Source organism: Bubalus kerabau, chromosome 16 (genome assembly GCF_029407905.1).
Source record: "Bubalus kerabau isolate K-KA32 ecotype Philippines breed swamp buffalo chromosome 16, PCC_UOA_SB_1v2, whole genome shotgun sequence".
Taxonomy (NCBI): domain Eukaryota; kingdom Metazoa; phylum Chordata; class Mammalia; order Artiodactyla; family Bovidae; genus Bubalus; species Bubalus kerabau.
The window spans coordinates 58,667,489-58,688,789 of record NC_073639.1 but is presented as its reverse complement, the minus strand read 5'-3'; the positions used below and the strand labels follow the sequence as shown (position 1 = coordinate 58,688,789).

At 40.1% G+C, this 21,301-nt stretch overlaps 1 protein-coding gene across 1 annotated transcript; it reads left to right on the top strand.

The window, feature by feature from the left end:
- Positions 1-2,441: 2,441 nt before the first annotated feature.
- PPP1CC (protein phosphatase 1 catalytic subunit gamma) lies at positions 2,442-20,378 on the top strand. The gene is made up of 8 exons (XM_055549622.1): positions 2,442-2,719; positions 12,858-12,989; positions 13,708-13,938; positions 16,437-16,541; positions 17,531-17,754; positions 17,963-18,097; positions 19,049-19,109; positions 19,987-20,378. Exons 1-8 carry the CDS (start codon positions 2,665-2,667, stop codon positions 20,055-20,057), a joined length of 1,014 nt encoding a protein of 337 aa, XP_055405597.1. The 5' UTR covers positions 2,442-2,664; the 3' UTR covers positions 20,058-20,378.
- The last annotated feature ends 923 nt before the right edge of the window (positions 20,379-21,301 follow it).

Below are 21,301 nucleotides of genomic sequence, written 5' to 3'. Positions count from 1 at the left end.
CTATAGGCAAACTACAGGAGGGAAGAGACACTCCACCAATTGGAACAGTAGCCTTTCTGGCAGTTGTTTGTCTGCTAGTCCTGAGTGTTGATAGTGGCAGGAAGAAAGCCAATAAGGGATCTGTTCTTTCCTTCCAGAGTTATTTGCTGTTTTTTGGGAGCCCTTCAGGCCCGCTCTGTGAGCTCATGCCACTCTCAGGCTCAGAACTAGCTAATTCTCTTAGACATGTTTCAGCAAATGTGGACTCTGGAGGGGAGTTGCCTGGCAGAGAATGGTGTGGAGACAGAGGCCCCCCCCCATGTCCCAGTCCAGTCAGAAGTTTTCCTCCAGCCCTGATGATGTCAGCAGATGTGGACACACCTGCTACTTTGTCTATGGAAATTTTACGGCACTCATCGTCCATAAAGACTCTTTTAGATTATTCCATTGAGTCCCACATTTATGTACCTAGTGTGTGCCAGTGTTGCACTAGGTCCTGGGGATTCGCAGTGCGAATTTATTAAATATGAACAAGGGCTTTGGTTTCTGACTGTGCCGAGTTCCAGCTCTAGCTCTGAAACTTACCAGCTGTGTGACTTTAAGCAAACAACCTCTCTGTGTCTCACTTCATCTGTAAAATGAGTGTGATAGGAATAGTACATAATTCCTAGGATTGCCTTGGTGATTCAAAGAGATAATTTTTGACACATACAAAGAAAAGGAGTGCAGTGCTTTGTTTTTCTCCTGTAGCATGCATCAGAAGATGATATTTTTTATTTGTGTTTTTGTTTTTGTCTGTCTGGCTTACTAGATGACTCTCCATGAGAGAAAAGCCTTGTCTTTCTTGTTCACCCCTGATTCTCCCCCGGGGAACAATGCCTGGCACAGAGGAGGTGCTCCATAAATGTTTGTCTGCTGAATGAATCGCTGTCTTTCATATTCCTGCTTTAATTGCCATTCCGACTATGTGCCTTGGAGGAGCCCAGAGTCTCGTGGACTCCGGGGAGAGCCACCATGACCTTGACAGCCAGCTGTTCACAACGGTGCTGTGCATCAACTTCGAATGTCGCCAACTGGGCTCTGTGCCCTGGGCTGACAAAGGACACGTTTGTCTTCTGGTGAACAGAGTTACAGCACGGGAGGGTAAGTTGGTGACTGAGGAAAGCTGAGTGAGCAGCTGCGCCAAGCAGGGGGAACTCTGAACCTTAAAGCCTCCAAGCCAGCAGCAGGGAGGCCTCGGGTCTATGTGGAAGGAGCCTGGGCCCCACCACTTTTGGGCCCCCGGGGGATCACCGGTTTTGAGATTGGATGCCCGGGTGGCACAATGATCTCGATATTTCGGGCTGGGAATTCGTGCATTTTGTGTGTCTTGAGAGACAAAATTAATTTCTCTGGCGGGAGGGAAACGGCTTTGCAAACTGTAAAGCGCTGCAGGAAAAAAGCAGTTAAATGAAAAGGTCAGGATCCAAAAGAGCAGATGCGTTTGCTGAATGTAACTGCCCTTTCAAACCCAGCTAAGACGACACGCAGCCCCCGGAGGTGGCACATTTTGGAGGAATCTCCTGGAGAGAGATTATTTGGGGAGACTGAGAAGCCAAGGGAAATTGACCAAAGTTTTCAGAGGTATCTGCAGAACTGGGGACCCGACCGCAAAGCCAGCGGGTGCAAACTCGCTCTTCTCTTCCGGCCTCGAGCTCCGACGCGCGAAATCTGCAAATTCTCCTTTATTTGCTGCACACGCTCGCTCATCTTCGTTCTGGCCGGAATCAGGGTAAACCGTTCCGATGATTATATAACTTCGCGAGTTCAAGGAAGATAATCCAGAGAGAGATGATGAAATTTTTTTGAGGGTGGATTAAAAAGAATTTTTTCCCCAAATGTAAGTTACAGAGTGCACAAAAATGTGCATACAAATACCCATATTTCCACCACTAAGAAAGAATAACCTAACATTTTTATTTATCTGGGAGAGGACTTTTTTAATTAGCCATCAAATATATCTTTCCCTCCCCCGCTAAATTCTAGCAAATTTGAGAAGCCAAAGAGAGTCAACCTATTTCACTGTTCACCTCTACCACAGATTTATCTTAAGGGGAAATTCCAGAACACCCAAATTCTCTCCGTGGGCTTTTCACATGGCCAGGTCTGCAAACACTTAGTCGCAGTGAACAGTGTCCTGCGGAGCCCGCAACCCTCGAGTGCACAGCTGCATCTTCTCCCCCATCCCCAACTCCCGCGTTTAACTTTGCAACTCACGCTCCCGCCAGGGGGCCTATTTGCTCGGCCCGTTTGGCGGAAGGATTCCGCACGCGATCGCATTTACCCTCAACCGTCTCCTCCCCATTCCCGCGTTCTGGCCCCGCCTCCTTCCCTCTCCCTGGCCCCGCCCCCTCCCGGGTGCCCTATGGCCCACAAAGAAGTCCCGGCCGGGCCGCTGCACTCCCCCGCGCGCATTCGTGCGCCGCCCGAGGCTGGCTAAGGAGTCGGCGGCCATTTTGTTCTTCTCGTGGTTCCAGTGGGGAGAGAAGGAGGAAGCAGGGAGCGGGGCGGTTGGGGGGAACCCACCGCGGCTTCTGCCACCGCCGCCACCACCATCTCTGTGCTCGTGGCGTGGGACAGGAGGTGTGAATCCCGGGCGCGAGCCGGCGGCGGCGCCGCTGCGGGAAGGTCGGCGGTGGGAAGGCGATGGCGGATATAGATAAACTCAACATCGACAGCATCATCCAACGGCTGCTGGAAGGTGAAGGGGGCGGCGGGCGGCTCCGGAGACTCGCGGGGGAGGGGGATTTGGGAGGCCTGTCGGGCTTGCCGCGCCGAGACGAGTGAGCCCCGCGAGTTCGCCCGCGGGCCGGGGACTGCCGCGGGAGGGAGGTTGCCCGGGGTTCCGCACTTGGCCCAACCTGCGGACCCTCTTGCCTCCGCTCATTCATTGCTTGAGGGTGCAGCCTTTCTCCTGGCCGTGAAATTTGAAAACTCCGCTCCCCACCCCCACGTTTCCGGTACGTACCCCCGTGCGCCCGGCACTCGGGACCAATCTTTGGAGAATATTGGGGGCCCCAGTCCAACCTACTGGACTGCTCGTTCCGAACTTCGTGGTTCTCAATATTTTGGAAAGCAATATGATGCGGATATGGATTTCACCAAGCTTGAGGCCTTCTTTCTAGCCTGCTTATTTTTATTTTTTTGTGAGGCTTGGGGTCGAGGGCCCCGTTACTTGTTACTTGGTAACGAACATTCATTCTCAGGGAGATGTTGGAACCCATCTTCTCCTGCCCTCCCAGATATTCTTTTTAAGTTGTCTTTATCCCTGGGAAGTCTCCGCGCTCTTTTCTGAACATGCCTCTGAATCGTGAAACCGGCAGTGATGACAGTTTCGTTAGGATCTTTTCAATGTGCCGAGCTCTGTTAAGCGCTTTGCGTTCACTGCATTTTGCTGTCTTTTAGTCGCATCCGACTTTCCGATCCTATGGACTTCAGCGTGCCAGGCTTCCCTGTCCTTCACAGTCTCCCGGAGCTTGCTTAAACTCATGTCCGTTGAGTCGGTAATGCCATCCAACCGTCTCGTCCTCTGTCGTCTGCTTCTCCTGCTTTCAATCTTTCCCAGCATCAGGGTCTTTTCTAATGAGTTGTCTCCAATACTTTGCGTGCATCGCATAAATTATATTAGCCATCGCTTCTAAAGCGCTTACTGTGTGTAAGGCATTTTTTTGGAGCTCTTTACACAGATTTCATGTAATACACGAGGTAGATGCCCTTTTTTTCCTAAGACCCAGAGAAGTGTAGTCACTTAACCAGTTAGTGACAGTCAAGTTTCAAACCCAAGCAGCCAGGAACTCAACATCATTCAAGTCACCCTATGTGTGAAAGAAGGAGGTGTCCAGTGGTTGAGCAAAGGTTAAAATAAATCTTTAATTTTGACTCACCTAAAACTCCTGAGGTGTCTGGCGATTGATTTCTATTAATGTGGGAGAGGGATGAAGTTCGGATTTTAAGGAGAGACGCTGAAATAAAATCACCCACCACCCCCGAATTCTAGAGCACATCTATTAATAATAACGTCTAATTCCGAACTTTGAAAGAATTCAGATCCTTTTCTTGAGTGTTGGATAATGTAGATTTGGCTGAATTTTAACTGCATTTTTGCTTTTATATTCTAAAATATTGTTGGACTGTAAATGGTCAGAGATGGAGTCGAGCGTAAACAGTTGGATAGCTCTGGTGTTAGAATTTGCAGATCTTTTAAGTCATGAGAATGAAACTTCATCTTTTCTTAATCTGTGTTAAGATTTTTTCCTTTTATAGTGTCTCAAAAGAAAAACTCATTAAATGAGCCCCTGAAATGTCACTGCCATTTGTGGGTGAAAACCTTGTTCATTCAGTATCTGGCATTTATTAGAAGAATCACACTTTTAATATTAGTTAATATAGTTCTTTGGTTTATGTGAGACAGCAGTGGGTCAGAATCGGATTAAAACAATTTGCTGTAAGAAAAGAACTTTAATTTTTCTCATTCAGGAATTGTAAATTCTGCATGTCTATGCAGGGACATGTGTGGCTTTATTTCTTTGAGAAAGCTGGAAAAAATGGAAGCTGTGGTTTAGAAACAGAATTTTAAGATTAGTTAGGTCTTAATTGTGGGGTTGCCCATAACTTTCATATTCATATAACATCTTGTTAATTTTAATCTTATTTTTTAAGTTGTGCTAAGAAATTTGCGTTGATTAACCTGGATCATTTATAGTGAGATCAGTCATTTCTTAATAGTTTCTATACATGTTATGTTGCGCTGGAAAACCAGGGTTTTTTTAACATTTCATTTTTTTCATTGAAATTAGTAAAGCAGTGCGTTTTCATTCCTCGGGTATAAACTAGCTGCTCAACATTTTTAATGTTTTTTTTTCTCATCAATGTTAGATTGGCAGAGAAACTTGAAAATGATTTATTGAAGATATATGTGTATATCTTTCCAGGGTAGAAGATGTTGATAAGTTGTGATTTTTTTTTTTTTTAATGCCTCACAAAGTTTTTCCCCTAAAATTTTTCATTAAGATTTAAGTATATCTGAAGATGGAGGGAATGTGAGTTTTATGACCTTTTTAGAATTTTTTACATGTTCAGAATTGTCTCTTCTTTTAAGGTGGAGGACTATACAGCTAGTTGAGAAGTAGCTCAGTGATAGTACTAAAAAGACCATTCAAAAGTGAAGTCTTATCTAATGAAACACCTTGCTTTAAGTTGTAGTCATTACAGCTTTGCAGTTATTTTCTACTCTAAACTTTTAGATTTTCTTTAAGGAGGCAACATGCTGCCACCCACCTGGGAAGGTCTGCCTTGCAGGTGATAAAACCTTGAGATTGTCACTCTTGTGTGTTATTCATGTTCACTTGCTTAAATGCACGGTAAAACTTTGGATTTAGAGAATAAATCAGCTGCTGATTTGTCTGATAGTCCTACTGTGTTGGAGAAAAGTGAGATTAGAGTGAGGTTAAGTGATCTCGTACAGAGAATGATTGATGGCTAGTGATTTTCTTGCAAAGCAGACAGTTGTAATTTCGCATCCTGCTTTGAGAGAAGCATCTCACCTCTGAAGATGGTGGTTGTCAAATTGCAGGACTGTGTCAGGCTCTGCACAATTGCTTGATTTGCATTAGTGATTTAAATGTGACTTCTGTCCTGGCCCTACGAATTTAATCCTCTAATTTGTAAAAAATAGTCCCTGTGTTTAGTTTTTTGATGTGAAATGAAACATGTTTGTATTGTAATGTTTAAAAAAGACAGTGGTCCCTGGTCCTGAAGATAATAAAGGACAAACATAATGGCACAAGAAAAAAATTCTTAAAATGCTGACCAAGGAAAACAAAAATAATCTTTCTTAATGAGTTTACACATCAGATCATTTTAACAATAGATGCTTTTCTTGGGATTAATGATCATAGGGCATTTTGTTGATTAAGACAGTAATCGTAAAGTTGTATGTTACTAGTACCCTTAACTTCCAAGAAGCCTGTATTGTGAGGACCTCCCCCTCCCCTCCCACATGTCAATTGTATGCTGCATTCTCTCCTACAAGTAAGAAGAGAAAGGTCTTAGAGCTATGATCTGCAGCTTGCACCAATCCTAAAGCGCAGCTAGGGGAGGGTTACTCTGTGCCCACAGTGCCCCTCGCCTGACAGTAGCAGGAGGAAGCAGTGAAATCTAACAGGATGGGGTGTGTCATTCTGTGGTGCTTGAGGGAATGTAAGCTGTGGGAGCAGGCAGGCTTTCCTCTTCCAAGCTGGGGGAATGGATGCCGGGCTGCACCATGCATTAATAGCACATCCGCTGTAGAGGTTGGTGAGATCGATCTGTATCTGTGAAACTGCAGTCATGTGCCATTGCCATTCAGTCTGCCTGAGTAGGTGAGGGTTACTGATCTTGAAGCAGGGAGATGATATACAGACTTGGTCATTTCACTCAATTTACTCTCAAGGGTGTTAGTAGACCTTGAAAACTGGAATGTGAAGGAGATAATATCCTGATACGAATCGCTGTGTAAATGAGGAAACTGGAAAGAACAATGTACAGAATTCTGTACATTTTTGTTTGTTGTTTAATTCAAGAACAATGTACAGAATTCTGGGGCAAATTTTCTGTTTTAGGATCAGACCACTGTATGCAAACCATGTAAGAATAGATGATTTACTTAATGGTCTTGATGTTTTATCTGAAATCTCCAATTTCACCGCCCCCCCTGCAGCTTACTGGCATCCCTTATCTAGAGAAGATTGTTACTGATATTAAGCCTTACGAAAATGCCGCTCAGCACAAATGTACGGTCAGATGTCAAGTCTAATCAAGTGTAGGTGGTTAGACTGTAGAGAGTTAAAGATTATTCAATGAATTGTCTTCATTCTAGGTGTAGAAAACTCAAGGTTCTTCATTGAGAGCAATAGACAGTGTTTTGCAGCTATATCCTGATTCTATATATGCCTTGAGAAAATTGATGTCACCAATAAATGCCCAAAGTATAACACCAGCAGTTAGCAAAGTCAAGGTGGAGAGAGGGCGGCTTAGAAATTAAAATGGCCAAAAAGTGGATGTCTTCCTGCTGGTGACTTCGCACTGAAACTGAATGGTTCTTGATTAACTTTTTTGTGGCTTACAGTTTTTGTAGAAAAGACCTCAGTTGTTTGTGAGAAAGTTTTGATGTTATAGAAACTCAGTGTTTTTTGTTTGTTTTGGTTTGAGGTTTTATTTTCCTAAATTTGTCAAGTGTTGTGAGGTTATTGTCCCTAAAATAAATATGATGTGGCATATTGTTAAGATTACCACCTTTTTAATAGGATTATCTTATTAGCAAAATCTCTGTTGACATTTTTATACTGGTTGTGCCAATTTTAGGTTTTAAAACTTGATTATAATTGAGCTGAGGCTTTTTGGTGGGTATGCTGTTCCTTTTCTATGACCTTCTTTCAACAATTAAGGGGCAAGAAGAATACATGCTTATCCCTCTTAAGTAACCCCAAAGTAGTCTTAAGTTATTTCATAAGTAACCCCAAAGTAGTCTTAAGTTATTTCAAGTTTTCATCAGTTTGTTTACTATAAAATTGCATGGGAGTTTTTATCATGTGCTCATGTGCGTGATTTGCCAGATAGATAAATGATGATATAAGTTAGAACAGAACAGTCTTTGCTGGTAACAGCCCTAATGCAGTTTTCTGAATCTGCCATTTTAGCCAGATAAAAGCTTTTACTCAAAAGTTGCACATTTGGAAATTCCCTGGCCATCCACTGGTTAGGACTCCAAGCTGTCTCTGTCGAGGGCAATCCCTGGTCAGGGAACTAAGATCCTGCAAGCCTCGAAGTGCTGCAAAAAAAAAAAAAAAGAAGTCCCGGGCCTAAGACCTAAGTTGACCATTTTAATGGATCAGTCAGTAATCTGTATATGTCTGCTGTGCCTGCTGATTTTATTTCCATACAATACCTAGCACCTGGACTTGGTAGAAACATTCTGCCTGGAAAATGAAATTGTTTTGGAATTTGGAATATTTTGTATCTCATTGGCAATTGTTGAAATAACTTCATACATGCAGTTTGAACTGCTACTTAGGAAGATACCATTAGGAGACAACCCATGAACTTCCCAGCTTGGGTCGCTCTTGTTTACATCTCTTCTGTCATGCACAGCACAGTGAGGTTGAAGTAGGCAGTGCTGCTGCTGCTTGGTCACTGAGTCCTAGCTGACTATTGTGACCCCATGGACTGGCCTGCCAGGCTCCTCAGTCCATGGGATTTACCAGGCAAGGATACTGGAATGGGTTGCCATTTCCTTCTCCAGGGGATCTTCCCAATCCAGGGATCGAACCCAAGTCTCCTGTGTCTCCTGCTTGGCAGGTGTATTCTTTACCACTGAGCCACCTGGGCAGCCCTGAAGTACATAGTGACTGATGTTTATTGAGCAGCACTGTTCTGTTTGCATTTTTTCTTTGTAGCTAATAGCGATAAAATAGATATGCAAGCCTTTGTCTTTTTAATGGTGTTGAAGATGTCCCTAAGATAAACTTTTAGTTTTACAACTTTTATAGAGGAGGAGTTCTCGGTACAGAATGTATAATAATCTGCAGTTACCTAGTTTGTCTTATCTTCTAAATCCTGTACTAGAATGTAAACCTCTGAAGAAAAGGGACACAGTTCTTGTCTCTCCTGTTGCCAGAAGAGGATGCCCAGCATCTGTCACTGGTTCTGGCAGGTAGTAGGTGCCCAGCAGGTATTTTGTTGAATATTTGCGTGAAGCATGGTAAAAATGAATATTGATAGTCTTAACAAGTAGATTGCATCGTTTAATTTTTAATGCTTCCTGTTTGTAAGGATGCCTTATGATTTTTTTATACTCATCAAATTTTTCTTAAGCACCAATGACTGTATAGAGGTTTAGTAGTTTGTCCTATAAAATCTCTTTTGGTTTAGAAGTATAATGAAAACAAATTCTTTCCTTTTTTTTTTTTTTTTTAACTTCTTTGTTATTGCTTATGAACTTATAAAATGGCAAAAACAGTTGTGTGCTGTTTACTTGCTTTCATTTGTTTTCTTACTAAGTTTCTAAGTTAATGCCATATATTTTTTAAACATATTTTCAAGATGAACAAATTCTTAAATGGGAGAGTGGTCTGGTGGAAGCACCACTTCAGAGCTAGAGTCAGTTGGGCCTGGTGTCCTCCTCACAGGCTCTATGACCTTGGACCAAGTCACTGAGCCTCTTTAGCCTGTAACACAGAGAAGTGACAGCGCCTGACTTACGGGATTGCTGTACTGAATGGCGCTGTGAATAAAGCCTCTTAGTGCAGCAGCACCCAGCACGTGGGACGTGCTCCCTAGGTGTTAGCTACAGCTAGTACATGATTCTCTATGATGGACACTGAAAACAGTGAAGTAGACTTCTTATGCTGTCAGCTAATAGGCCATCTCTAAGAAATGCCTGCTGTGTTCACTCAGACTGCCAAAACCCATTTTGAAATCTTCATTTTCTGTTAGACAAAACTTTAAGAGTAATCCTAAATTTTCAAAACTAGAAAAATACTCTAGTAAAGCCTGTAAGAATGATGCTGTTGCTTTGTCATTTGAAAACACAGACACGGTTTTTGTTCTTATTTTTGGCTAATCAGTGTATAGTCTGGGGTGCATGCTAATTGTAATGCCACAAATGAACAGATTTATTCAGACTTCATTCATGCAACAGATTTTGAGTACCTACCACGTACTGGCTATGGGCATGTACACTGCAGGGCTAGTGGTGTGGTCCTGAGGTTTACATTCTACCAGGATGAATAGATGGAAGTGAACTGGCAATTATAATACAGAGTGTGTGCTGGGCGGTGTTGGGAGAGCATTTCAGAAAGCATAAAGCCGGCTTGTTAAGGGGAGAGAAGATGGCTAAGGGGTTTTCCAGCGTGAGGTGATATCTAAGCAGTTTCGAAAGATGAGCAGGTATTTGCCGGTTGGTAGATGGTTTTGATGGAATTTCTGTTTATATAGTTTTATTTATTGAGCTAATTGTTGGGAATTTAAGAAGCTTTGTGACTGTGTTTTTAATGAGCACTGTTCAGACATAAACTGAATCTTGATTTGTTCTGGAAAAACTGTATTTAATCCTCAGTCCACATTAGGAACACTTTTTAAATCGTTAGTGTTGCATGGAGCTCTGCCAGGTACTGTGTGATGACCTAGAGGGGTAGGATGAAGATGGGAGGGTGGAAGGAGATAAGTGTATACCTATTGCTGAGTCAAGGTATTATACAGCAGAAACTAGCACAACATTGTAAGGCAGTTATCCAATTAAAAATAAATTTTAAAAAATTGTTAGTATTGTTCTTTACTAATCTCTGAGCTCTGATCCTTCGGGGACAGTCATATTAAGAAAACTATTATTATCATGAACTGTGTCTAAAGGTTGTAGTGGGAAGTCTCCAAACCAGTAAAATGTGTATTAGCAGCATTGATTTAATCTGATAGCATTCATATTAAAAGTATGGCTTGTGTTCCCTATAGGTATAAGTCTTCTAAAAGACTTAGAGTGGGCTGTTCCCTTATAAGTGTGGGCCTCTGCTGAAAAAGATTCCCTTTGAAACCAGAAGCGTTTAGGAGTCCCCTAGCCAAAAATAAAGTTTCCTGTTGGTCAGTATGCCCAACCTTCTGGCTGACTTGTGGAAAAATCACTGATGACTGGGGTTTTCTGGCCAGTAAAGCAGTGATCCCACTGTCTTTTCACTAGGAGGGTTTCTTGAGTTCTCTCCTATGTGTGTGTCTAGAAAGAAAAAGTGACTTTGGTTCAGGAAAAAAGTTGGTTTTGTTTCACAAACAACTCAGTTGCTGTTGTATTGTGTGTGTGTCTATTAGTGTAGTCCCTCAAAGGTTATTCTTACTGTGCTTTCCCTTGAGTCGGTTCTTGTTTCTTAATATTTGATCAGCATGAGACTGGTGGTTTCTTAGTTCAGTTACATGTTTTGGAGTCCAAAGAGGTGATTTGCTCAAGACTATAAAACCAATACAGAAGCCTGGCTTCTAGTTGCCAGTCCAATGCACTCAACGTTTTCTTTTTGCTGTACCCCCTAAGAGTTTGACTCTTTTCCCTTGTCATCCTTTCTTACATATTGTCTTTGATTGAAAAAAATAACCCCCTTCCATTTCTGCTCAGCTTGTTTCCTCAGAGAATTTCATTTCAGTGGCTATTCAGGCTGAAGGAGGGCTTCCCCTAAGTATTTTTCAAATTTAGGCACAGCCCTTTTTAATAGAAAAAAAAAATTCTCCGCAGATACCAGGGATTTTTTTAACTTGAAATTTTTATTACTCTGTAATGTTACTTAGATATTTACAGAACAAAGCTAGATAAAAACCAGTTAAACATATTGCTCTTGTTTAGCATTAGGCTAGATGATTTTGAATTTGAATATAAAGCTTTCAAAACTGATCAAGTTTAAATTAACATTGATTTAATCTGCTTATCACTTTATATTGGGTTTAATGGTAGAAAGATGTAGGCTTAGTTCTGTACTTAGTCTGGTTCTGTGTCTTTGCTTCAGTTCTAGTTCAGAGAATGCCTCCTTTCATGAATCCCTTGTACAAAACAAGTGTTAAGATTTTGATTGCAAACTGATGGTAATCAGTCCCCATATTTAACCAGACCCTGGCACTTCATAAGGGGCTTCCCTGGTGCCTCCCTGGTGACTCAGATGGTAAAGAATCTACCTACGATACAGGAGACACAGATTTGATGCCTGGGTTGGGAAGATCCCCTGGAGAAGGGCATGGCAACCCACTCCAGTATTCTTGCCTGGAGAATCCCATGGATAGAGGAGTCTTGTGGGCTGCAGTCCACGGGGTTGCTAAGAGTCAGACACGACTTAGAGACCGAACAGCAGCCACTTCATAACTGTAAGATTAAGGTAAGTTTAGTAATGCAGTGCTACTTGTTATTTATTACCCTGGAAAAGGAAACGGCAACCCACTCAAGTATTTGCCTGGAAAATCCCGTGGACAGAGGAAGGAGCCTGGCAGGCTGCAGTCCATGGGCTCGCAAAAGGGTTGGGCACAACTTGATGACTAAACAACAGGCAGTGCGGTGCTGTTTGTTATATATTTAATAACTGTCTAATCTGTTGAAACTAGAGTCAAAACAATTTCATTTCTTACTGCTGCCTACCTGCTGATAAATGAATTATTATAAGGCCAGAGGATATCTTGTGCTTCAGTTTGGTAGTGAGTAGAACTCGAGTCTTCTGATGTGATGCATGCTGTGCCATGATCTCTTCCTTTTTCTCAAGTTTTACCTGTTCCAGTTACTAGGAAACCTTTCTCACAGCACACGCTGACATCCTTTGCCCTGTATAGACATGAGTGTATTCACAAATTCAGGCCTAGAAAGTTGCATAGCAAAATACCCACAACACGCATATATGGTGTTTTAATGAAAAACAGCACAGTAAATTTTTTTCATAAGATAGATCTTGGACCATGGAGAGAGACCTTTGGTCCTCTGAAAAACACTGATTGGGAGGGAGAGATCCTGAGCATTTCCAATCTCATATTTTAAAACAAGGAATTGTTAGAACTGACTAAGTAACATGACAGTCTCTAAGACCTCCTGCTCTACAAATACTAATTCATTTATAAGGCTGGAGAAGAGAAGATGACAGGAGGCAAAAAGAGCTGATCTGGTGAGTGGGCTGTAGGTGAACAAGGCCAATTGTTATTTTTATGTGTCCTCTGCCTAGTCAGAAAGTAGTTAAACCATGTTCTTGTCTCCTCTTTATTTAAAGCTTGTGCCTTTTCATATATGTTTAATTTTTATATGAAATCTTACTTTGACTTCACTTGACTAAATTGGGGTTTTTCTCCCCCTACAGTGAGAGGGTCCAAGCCTGGTAAGAATGTCCAGCTACAGGAGAATGAAATCAGAGGACTGTGCTTAAAGTCCCGAGAGATCTTTCTCAGTCAGCCTATCCTGCTAGAACTTGAAGCACCACTCAAGATATGTGGTAAGTTTTGGTGCACTGTTTCCTTTGGTTATGTGATTAATTGACTGAGTCAAGGGTATATATAGATGGTATATAGACGATATTATGTTAGCCAGTAGAATCATGTACTGTTTATGAATAACCTAGAATTACATTATATATTGTAGCTTTAGAATAAATACCTCTAATGGACCGAGTTTACTTAGATGTGCTTCAAATTTTCTTAAAATTATTTTGCTAAAGAAATACAAACATTGCAGAAGAAAGGAACGGAAACAGAATGGAGAGCTAAGAAAAGGCCTGAACCTATATATAAGCTTAAAGCAAAGGAAAATACTCTTTGGCAGTATCTAGCAGGGAGATTGAAAGCCAGATGTATTGGTGGGTGTAGTGTGTGTGTGTGTGTACCTTTGTCACATGGGGTCAGGGCTTGTTAAGAGTGCATTGCTTCTGCTGGCACGGTCCCTAGAGACTGAGCTGTTGGACATCTGATATTGATCAGCCATCCTGAAAGGGAAACGGTCTTCCTTGGCAGGAAGGCCTGCCTAACCATTAATAATCCGTTCTGCAAGATAAATTATTAATTACTTGAGTTTTGTGTGTGATTCTGATATACACTTAAAATTTTCACTAAGCTCTGTTGGACTAAATAAATAACTACACAACGGTGTAAATTAGTTATGTGGGTGGTTTGAACTATACTAATAAAGACACTGTGTAATAAAATTCTTGCTTCTAGGTGATATCCATGGGCAATACTATGATTTGCTTCGACTTTTTGAGTACGGTGGTTTCCCGCCAGAAAGCAATTACCTGTTTCTTGGGGACTATGTGGACAGGGGAAAACAATCACTGGAGACTATCTGCCTCTTGTTGGCTTACAAAATCAAATATCCCGAGAATTTTTTTCTTCTCAGAGGAAACCACGAATGTGCCAGCATCAATAGAATTTATGGATTTTATGATGAATGTAAGTACTTTCTACAGGAAGATTTACTTATATTGAGATACGTGGTCATAAACTGAACATTTTCTGTTAGGATTTGTGAGAGTTTAGATGTAGTGTTGTCATTTTTCATGCTTACTATTTTGTTAACTAGTTTTTGTCCTGGCTGCTTTCTTGGGGTAAAAAAATTAACATTTGTTACAGTATGATAATGCCCTGGATTCTTGTATGATGTGATGATTAGATTAAGAAATAGTGATAACAGTGGTGATTTCTTTTAAGGTAATTGTTGTGAATAGTTGCAGATACTTTAATTTTTAGTACAACTCTGAAAACCTGTCCAAATAGATAGCTTTGTTTTTGATAACTTTATTGAGATAAAATTTCATCCATTTTAAGTGTACAGTTCAGTGAATTAAATTGATAGAATTACACAAGCATCACCACAGTCCTGTGTAAGCACTACGCTACTTTCTGTCTCTATAGGTTTGCCTTTTCTAGACGCTGCATATAAATGGAAACTTGGAATATACAAATAACTTCTGTAATTTGTAATATAGTTCTTCTTCCTTTGGCACATCCAAACCCAAGAAAAACAGTACTCACTATCTGAAATTGTGTGCTGAAAGGAGAAAACAGGGCAGCAAGGGGAAGCTAATTAAAAGTATTTGAATAATTTATACATTGTTTGACCCATTTTGAAGGTGCACTTTGAGTTGATAATTGACAGGAACAAGATTCCTAAAGCCTTGAAAATAATCAGTTTCAGTGGAGTTTTTATTGATGCTGCTGTTTAAGTAACTATAAATTAAAAAAAAATTTTTTTAATCCTTATCTCCATCTTCCTTTTGTATTCATCATTTCTGTGAGTGGGAGTGGTTAAGGAGTTTGAATTATTAGCACTTACCAGTATAATTATAACAAGACTGGTTTTGTCTTTGTGGCCGTAGCCTACACTATAATCATAACTTATAGTCTCTCAAGGTATGTTACTCCATCTCAGTTTCACTTAGATGTGTTCATCTAGTTTATTTGTTAGAAGTACATTGCTAGAAAGGTTCCCTTCATAAACTTAGTCCTCGTACTTACAGCCTCTCCCTTGACTGTATGTATGTATGTAGTCCAAGACCCAGCTCATAAGATAAGGTGGGAGAAAATTGACTATACTTCAGTAAAATTAAAAAAGAATGAGGTGGGTGAGAAGGATATTTGATATTGACAGTGAGTCTCACCAGAGAGGTACTAGTAAGGCAGTCACTGTTTAGGTAATGAAATGAGAGGCAGAGAATTTTGTAACATTGTGTTTTAGGAATTTGTTACAGGTACTACTATTTAGAGCATTTTCCTTTTTATATAGTGGTTAGCCAATATTTTGATGTTTTATTTGATAAAGTTCAAATTCACACAATCTCTTTGTTGTGATATACTTCCTAGTGTGTTGGCTACATCATTTTTGGTTTCTTTTTTATTAGAAGCCTTAATGATTTAGAAGGTCAGCATTGAATAGTATCAATTTTGACTCTTTGTCTTCAAGACTCATGTAATGAATGACCTTGTACTCCAACTTTCCCCTCTCCCATCAGGGAGGTATAGTTTGCCACCCCGTCTGTGGACCTGAAAGTATCCTGACATAGGTGGTTTTCAGTGGATGGTTTACCAACTTAAGAAAACATTGATAATTTTGTTAAAATTGTACTGTATTGAAATTTTTTATTCAAATGTAGATTTCCATGAAGGAATTTTAAAACCACTGCTGAACGTGATAGACTTATTTCCTAAGTGTAGCAAGCACTCTGAGCTACCATTTCCTCCATTCCCCCTGCCCGTGTTATGACTGTAGTCCTGGAAAAGCTGAGGTATTTGTTGTTGGATAAAATGTGAATGTGTGTTACACTTTTCTGATGCCAGAGCTGTCTGGTCTGTAGTAATAGGAAACTGCGTTAGGGGTTCTGGCTCAGAATCTTGAGGATTTGGAAGCTTGAAGAGAGACCTTGGCAGTTATCCAGGAATCTTTCTGGAGCCAGATGCTCCTGGTGGTCTGAGGTGGCCTTAGGGGGGAAATGTACAGAGGAAAGAAAGCAGCAGCCCGGGACTAAGTTAATAAGATGCTCAGGCAACAGGAGGAAGAATCTTAATTTTTGATGAAGAAGCCGACAGAGTGAGTTGTGAGTTGTTCTTGGTTGCCTTTGGAAATAGGAACCCACCTATGGTTTGAGAGTGGACAGAGCAGACTATATTGTAAACAGAGTTGGTGCTATCAAATAATTGTTGAGGCTTAATGATAATCCTTAATCAGTATATCTGGAATTCTGTTTTCAGACCTTGCATGGAATTTTAAAATAGTGCATATGAAACTATAAGTTGTTGCTTATAAATCACACATCCCTTAAATATTACATATATCTAATTCTTTCTTTTTTAATAAAAGCATAGTTTTTGAATATTGCCTTGGAGGACTTATCCTGAGAGTATGTACCTGCAGAACACCAGTCTCTTTTTTAACCATCCCAAAATTTTTACAGGTAAAAGAAGATATAACATTAAACTATGGAAAACTTTCACAGACTGCTTTAACTGTTTACCGATAGCAGCCATCGTGGATGAGAAAATATTCTGCTGTCATGGAGGTATGTGAGCTGATTTTAATTCCATATAGATTTGGATTCTTCTAAAGAGTGTACACTTTGACATTGATGAATTAACATTCGGATGACTTCCTCTGTGAGGTGACTCTCCTGTACTGCTGTGTTACACCAGGAGTCCACTCTGGCACATCCAGGATCATCCGGATACAAGTCCAAAGTATGCAGTTGATTTGTTACAGAGAATTCTGGGCTCTGTAACAGTTAGCCTTGAAAATAGAGTAGAAAGTATTTTTTAATATAAAATAAACAATGCACTATACCACAGATCCTCTAGGATACTGAAAATGTGAATATACTTTGCCTTGGACTGTTTTTGATCCTTTCCTTTCAGAAATTTCTCTGACGTAGATGTTAAAAGTTACTTTGCTTGGTGGTTGTACTTTATATGATGTAATTAAAATAGTATTGGCAAAGAGGATATCTTTTCATCTATGTCAGAAGTTAGAAAACCATCAAAAAGCCAACTCAACTATATTTTAATAAAACCATTATCCTTGCCCTCCTTATGTACTTACATACTGGTTTTGGTAGAGTTGGACATACGATTTTTAAAGTCAGATTGAGAGCCAGTTACATCTGAGCTGGTTTGACATTACAGTCCTTGGCCAGTGCAGGTTTCCTAGAAAGCTTCACCTGAGTGCCTGCATCTTCTACGCCCAGTCACTACAAATGGTCATTAGGGTGCTCTGAATGTTGAAGTAACTTTCCTTGTCCTGTTCAGGCACACACTGCCCCACAAATTAATACATGTAACAAGTTCCAGTGGGCTCCCTCCCCCCCCCCCCCCCCCCCCCACTCCCTGCCCCTTTTTAACAAAAGCTAATAAGAAAAGATAACCAAAGATTTCATGGAAGTTTTTGTAAGTCATTGAGTCTCTCTGTAGAGAAAGGGAAATAGTAAAGTGCTAATTTTGCTTTTAAAATTGTGTTTTCTTCCATTTTGGTCCTCCCCCCCCCCCCCCCATTTAATAGGTTTATCACCAGATCTTCAATCTATGGAGCAGATTCGGCGAATTATGCGACCAACTGATGTACCAGATCAAGGTCTTCTTTGTGATCTTTTGTGGTCTGACCCCGATAAAGATGTCTTAGGCTGGGGTGAAAATGACAGAGGAGTGTCCTTCACATTTGGTGCAGAAGTGGTTGCAAAATTTCTCCATAAGCATGATTTGGATCTTATATGTAGAGCCCATCAGGTATTGATTTTGAATTTTACATGTACACTTAAGAGCATGTGTGTGAGCACAGATTCTCCTTGTTGATTTTGGTGGGTAGGTATTGCTTATTTATACAAAATGTCTCTGGAAGTGACCTATAGGATATCAGGCTCAGTGGGAAACTGAAGAGTGGTTTTACTCACCTAAAGTTTGCACCTGTTCACATTGAAAACGTTTTCTCTCCAAGGTGGTTGAAGATGGATATGAATTTTTTGCAAAGAGGCAGTTGGTCACTCTGTTTTCTGCGCCCAATTATTGTGGAGAGTTTGACAATGCAGGTGCCATGATGAGTGTGGACGAAACACTAATGTGTTCTTTTCAGGTAGAGGATGTTTTCAGCATTGTTTCCTTTTATTTCTGCATTTTATTGATTTTTAAAAAGTGCTAGTTTCTGCCTATATTCATTTGGAGTAGACTGAAAAATTTTATTTTCGCTTCATTGGTGTTTGTCCTAGTTTAGTAATGAGTGAATTCCTTTTAAAAGAATGAAATGATCGTAGAACTTTTGTCCCAAGTATTGAATTTAACTGTTTTTATATTATTTGAATACATTAAAGTTATGATACATCAAGTCTAAAGCTACGGTGTTAGTACCGTGTTCAGCTAAAATTAAATCACCACTTGCGCATGAAAGTAGTACTTACTGCCACTGTCCAGGTGTGCCACGTGATTGCTCAGCTCTCCCACCATGTCTGTTTCTAGAAAACCTCTATTGACTGACCATGACATCATTTGGCCTTCACTTGGCACAAAAGAATCATTTACACACAAAGTCTACTGCAATTTTTTTCTCAGTTACTATGATTAAACTTATACAACTTCAGGCTCACCCAACCATAAACAAAAACACAGCCACTGAAGTCAAGTCATCAGTTAACTGAATTAAAAGAAGTGTTCTTGATTTTTTTCTTTTAATTATCAGGGAGGTCTTGCAACCCCTAGAGATTATGACATGATCCCCTAGGGGTTTGAGAAACACTGTTCTAAAGAACTTTACCCCCTGTGTCAGAGGGAATACCTAAAGGTGTGACTTCAAAAAACTGTCATTTTATCCAGAGGCGAAACAATTTGTCCAGATCATATATCATAGTGGTTTATAAGAGTATTTATTACCAAAATGTTTGTCAGCTTGGTTTGTATTAATATGCCAGTGGAGCGTTCAAAGTTGTTGGGGCAATTTTAAACAGACTTTCTGAACAAAAGATTTGAGTGAAATGTAAGACTTGAGGTTAAGTGTATTTCCTAAAATGCATTGTTTTTTGAATCTTTGCAGATATTAAAGCCTGCAGAGAAAAAGAAGCCGAATGCCACGAGACCTGTCACACCTCCAAGGGGTATGATCACAAAGCAAGCAAAGAAATAGATGTCATTTTGATACTGCCTAGTCGGGACTTGTAACATATAGTACATAACCTTCATTTTTAAAACTGTAATGTGTATTGGTCAGCTTGCTCAAATAGTGTTTGTGGGGCTCCCCCTTCCATTTTTGACTTAATGAATGGTATTTGCTGGTTATAACAGCAAATGAAAGATTCTCCACTCCCAAGGAAAAATGTTTTGTTTAGTTCCCTGTTCCTTTTACAAACAACATTAATGATGGTGTTAAAGCTGTACACTCAGGACAGTGTCCCCTGTCTAAGGGGTGAGTGTACAGCTGATCTTTTTTTAATTCAGTACAGCTAATGTAAATGGTCATTTTCTTTAGGATATAAAGAGAGCCCTAGGGTGCTCAATCTGTACATGTTATTGTCATAAAATGCATACTGTTGGATACAAACCACTGTGAACTTTTTTGTTTCAAAGGGATTGCTTTTTTTTTTTTCTTTCATTGTCTTATGTACAAACTAGTTTTTATAGCTATCAACATTAGGAGTAACTTTCAACTTTGCCAGCATCACTGGTATGTATATTTAATTAAAGCACACTTTCCCCTACGGTATACTTAAAATGACGATTAAAGCCATTATTTTAAATGTTTGTGACTTTTTTCCTGAAGCCAAAGTTTCTGTTGAAATATATATTGACACTCCCCTAAGTAAGTACAAGGTGGCATGGTTGTGTACACCTGTCACCTTTGTGGGGATTCAAAAACAGGTTTTTGAGTTTGAATAGCAGTTAGTAACATAGTGCTGTTTAAGCTATTAATGATTAAAGTTAATTACATTTTGTACGATTTCCATATAGTCTATTCATTAAGTAATCTTTTTACAGTTACATCAGGCCTGAACCCGTCCATTCAGAAAGCTTCAAATTATAGAAACAATACTGTTCTATACGAGTGACCGATTATGCATTCTTTGGCCTACATTCTTTATTCTGCGATGAAGTTGAGGCTTATAAGTCAAAACAAAGGAACTAACTTACTATCCACCAGTTTATACAGAACTCACAGTATCTATGACTTTTTTAAACTAAGATCTGTTAAAAAGAAATCTGTTTCAACAGATGACCGTGTACAATACCATGTGGTGAAAATTAATTCAGACTTATTAAATGATGACTTGTTAAATCCTCTCAGTGTCAATTTATCAGCACAATACACACAGGAGAACTGTTGATGGCATATTGAATAGATTTTAATGAATAAATTGCTCTGGAAACCACACAGTTTCAATTTGGATTTGTCTTCCTTCAAATAGTCTGTTTTCCAAAGATGGATTGTAATATGGATGCTCATTCTTCAAATTCTTATTGGATATAACTGAGTTTCTGAAGTAGAGAGATGAGATTGAACTATTTAGGGAGGTGTGGGACTTGGTGAGTTGTGTGACATCATCTGTATCCATATTTTTTGTCTGGGTTTATTTGAACTTGGCAATAAAATTCAAGAGCTACTTTTTAAATTATTCTAAGTCAACCACCAGTGTTTTTATACACAAACCTTTCTCTTTTCTCTCTTCCCTAACTCATATGAAACACAATGTTGTGCCCTACATTTTTCACACATGTGTTGAATGCACATTCATTTCTCTGGTACATTAAAAGTGGATGGAGAGTGTGTCATTTGAAAAGCTCATTCTTCTATCAAAAACTGGTTGTCTCTTAGGGAGTTGGAAGAGGACCACCTAGTGGGGATTGTTTGAACCAACATTTGCTTGTGGGAGAAAAGAGCACAGTTTGTACTGCAAGCCCTGGCCCTGAGGCATCAGCTGTGTCCGTGCCCGCAGTGTGCTCCTGGGTGACCTTGTGACTTCTAGCTCCTTCCTGCTCTACATTTGTGACAAATTCAGAGTTTGCTTATTCTACTTACGATATTCTCCCAGGTCTCTAATGTAAGAAGATGAGCAAGTTGTATCAGTTTCATAAATCTTGAATCTGTGCCTTGGACATTATCAATTGTTTCACTTCCAGGATTTCAGAATTCTATAAGATAGTAGAATTGAGCCATTTGTAACCCATTGGGCTTGGGTTATAAAGTGTGGAGTATAGTTCCTAGCTCAAAATTCTTCTGAAAAGAAGCACAGCACTGGTTAAGTAGAGAACAAAATCAACCTTTGGTTTTAGGACATGAGACTCAAATAATTTG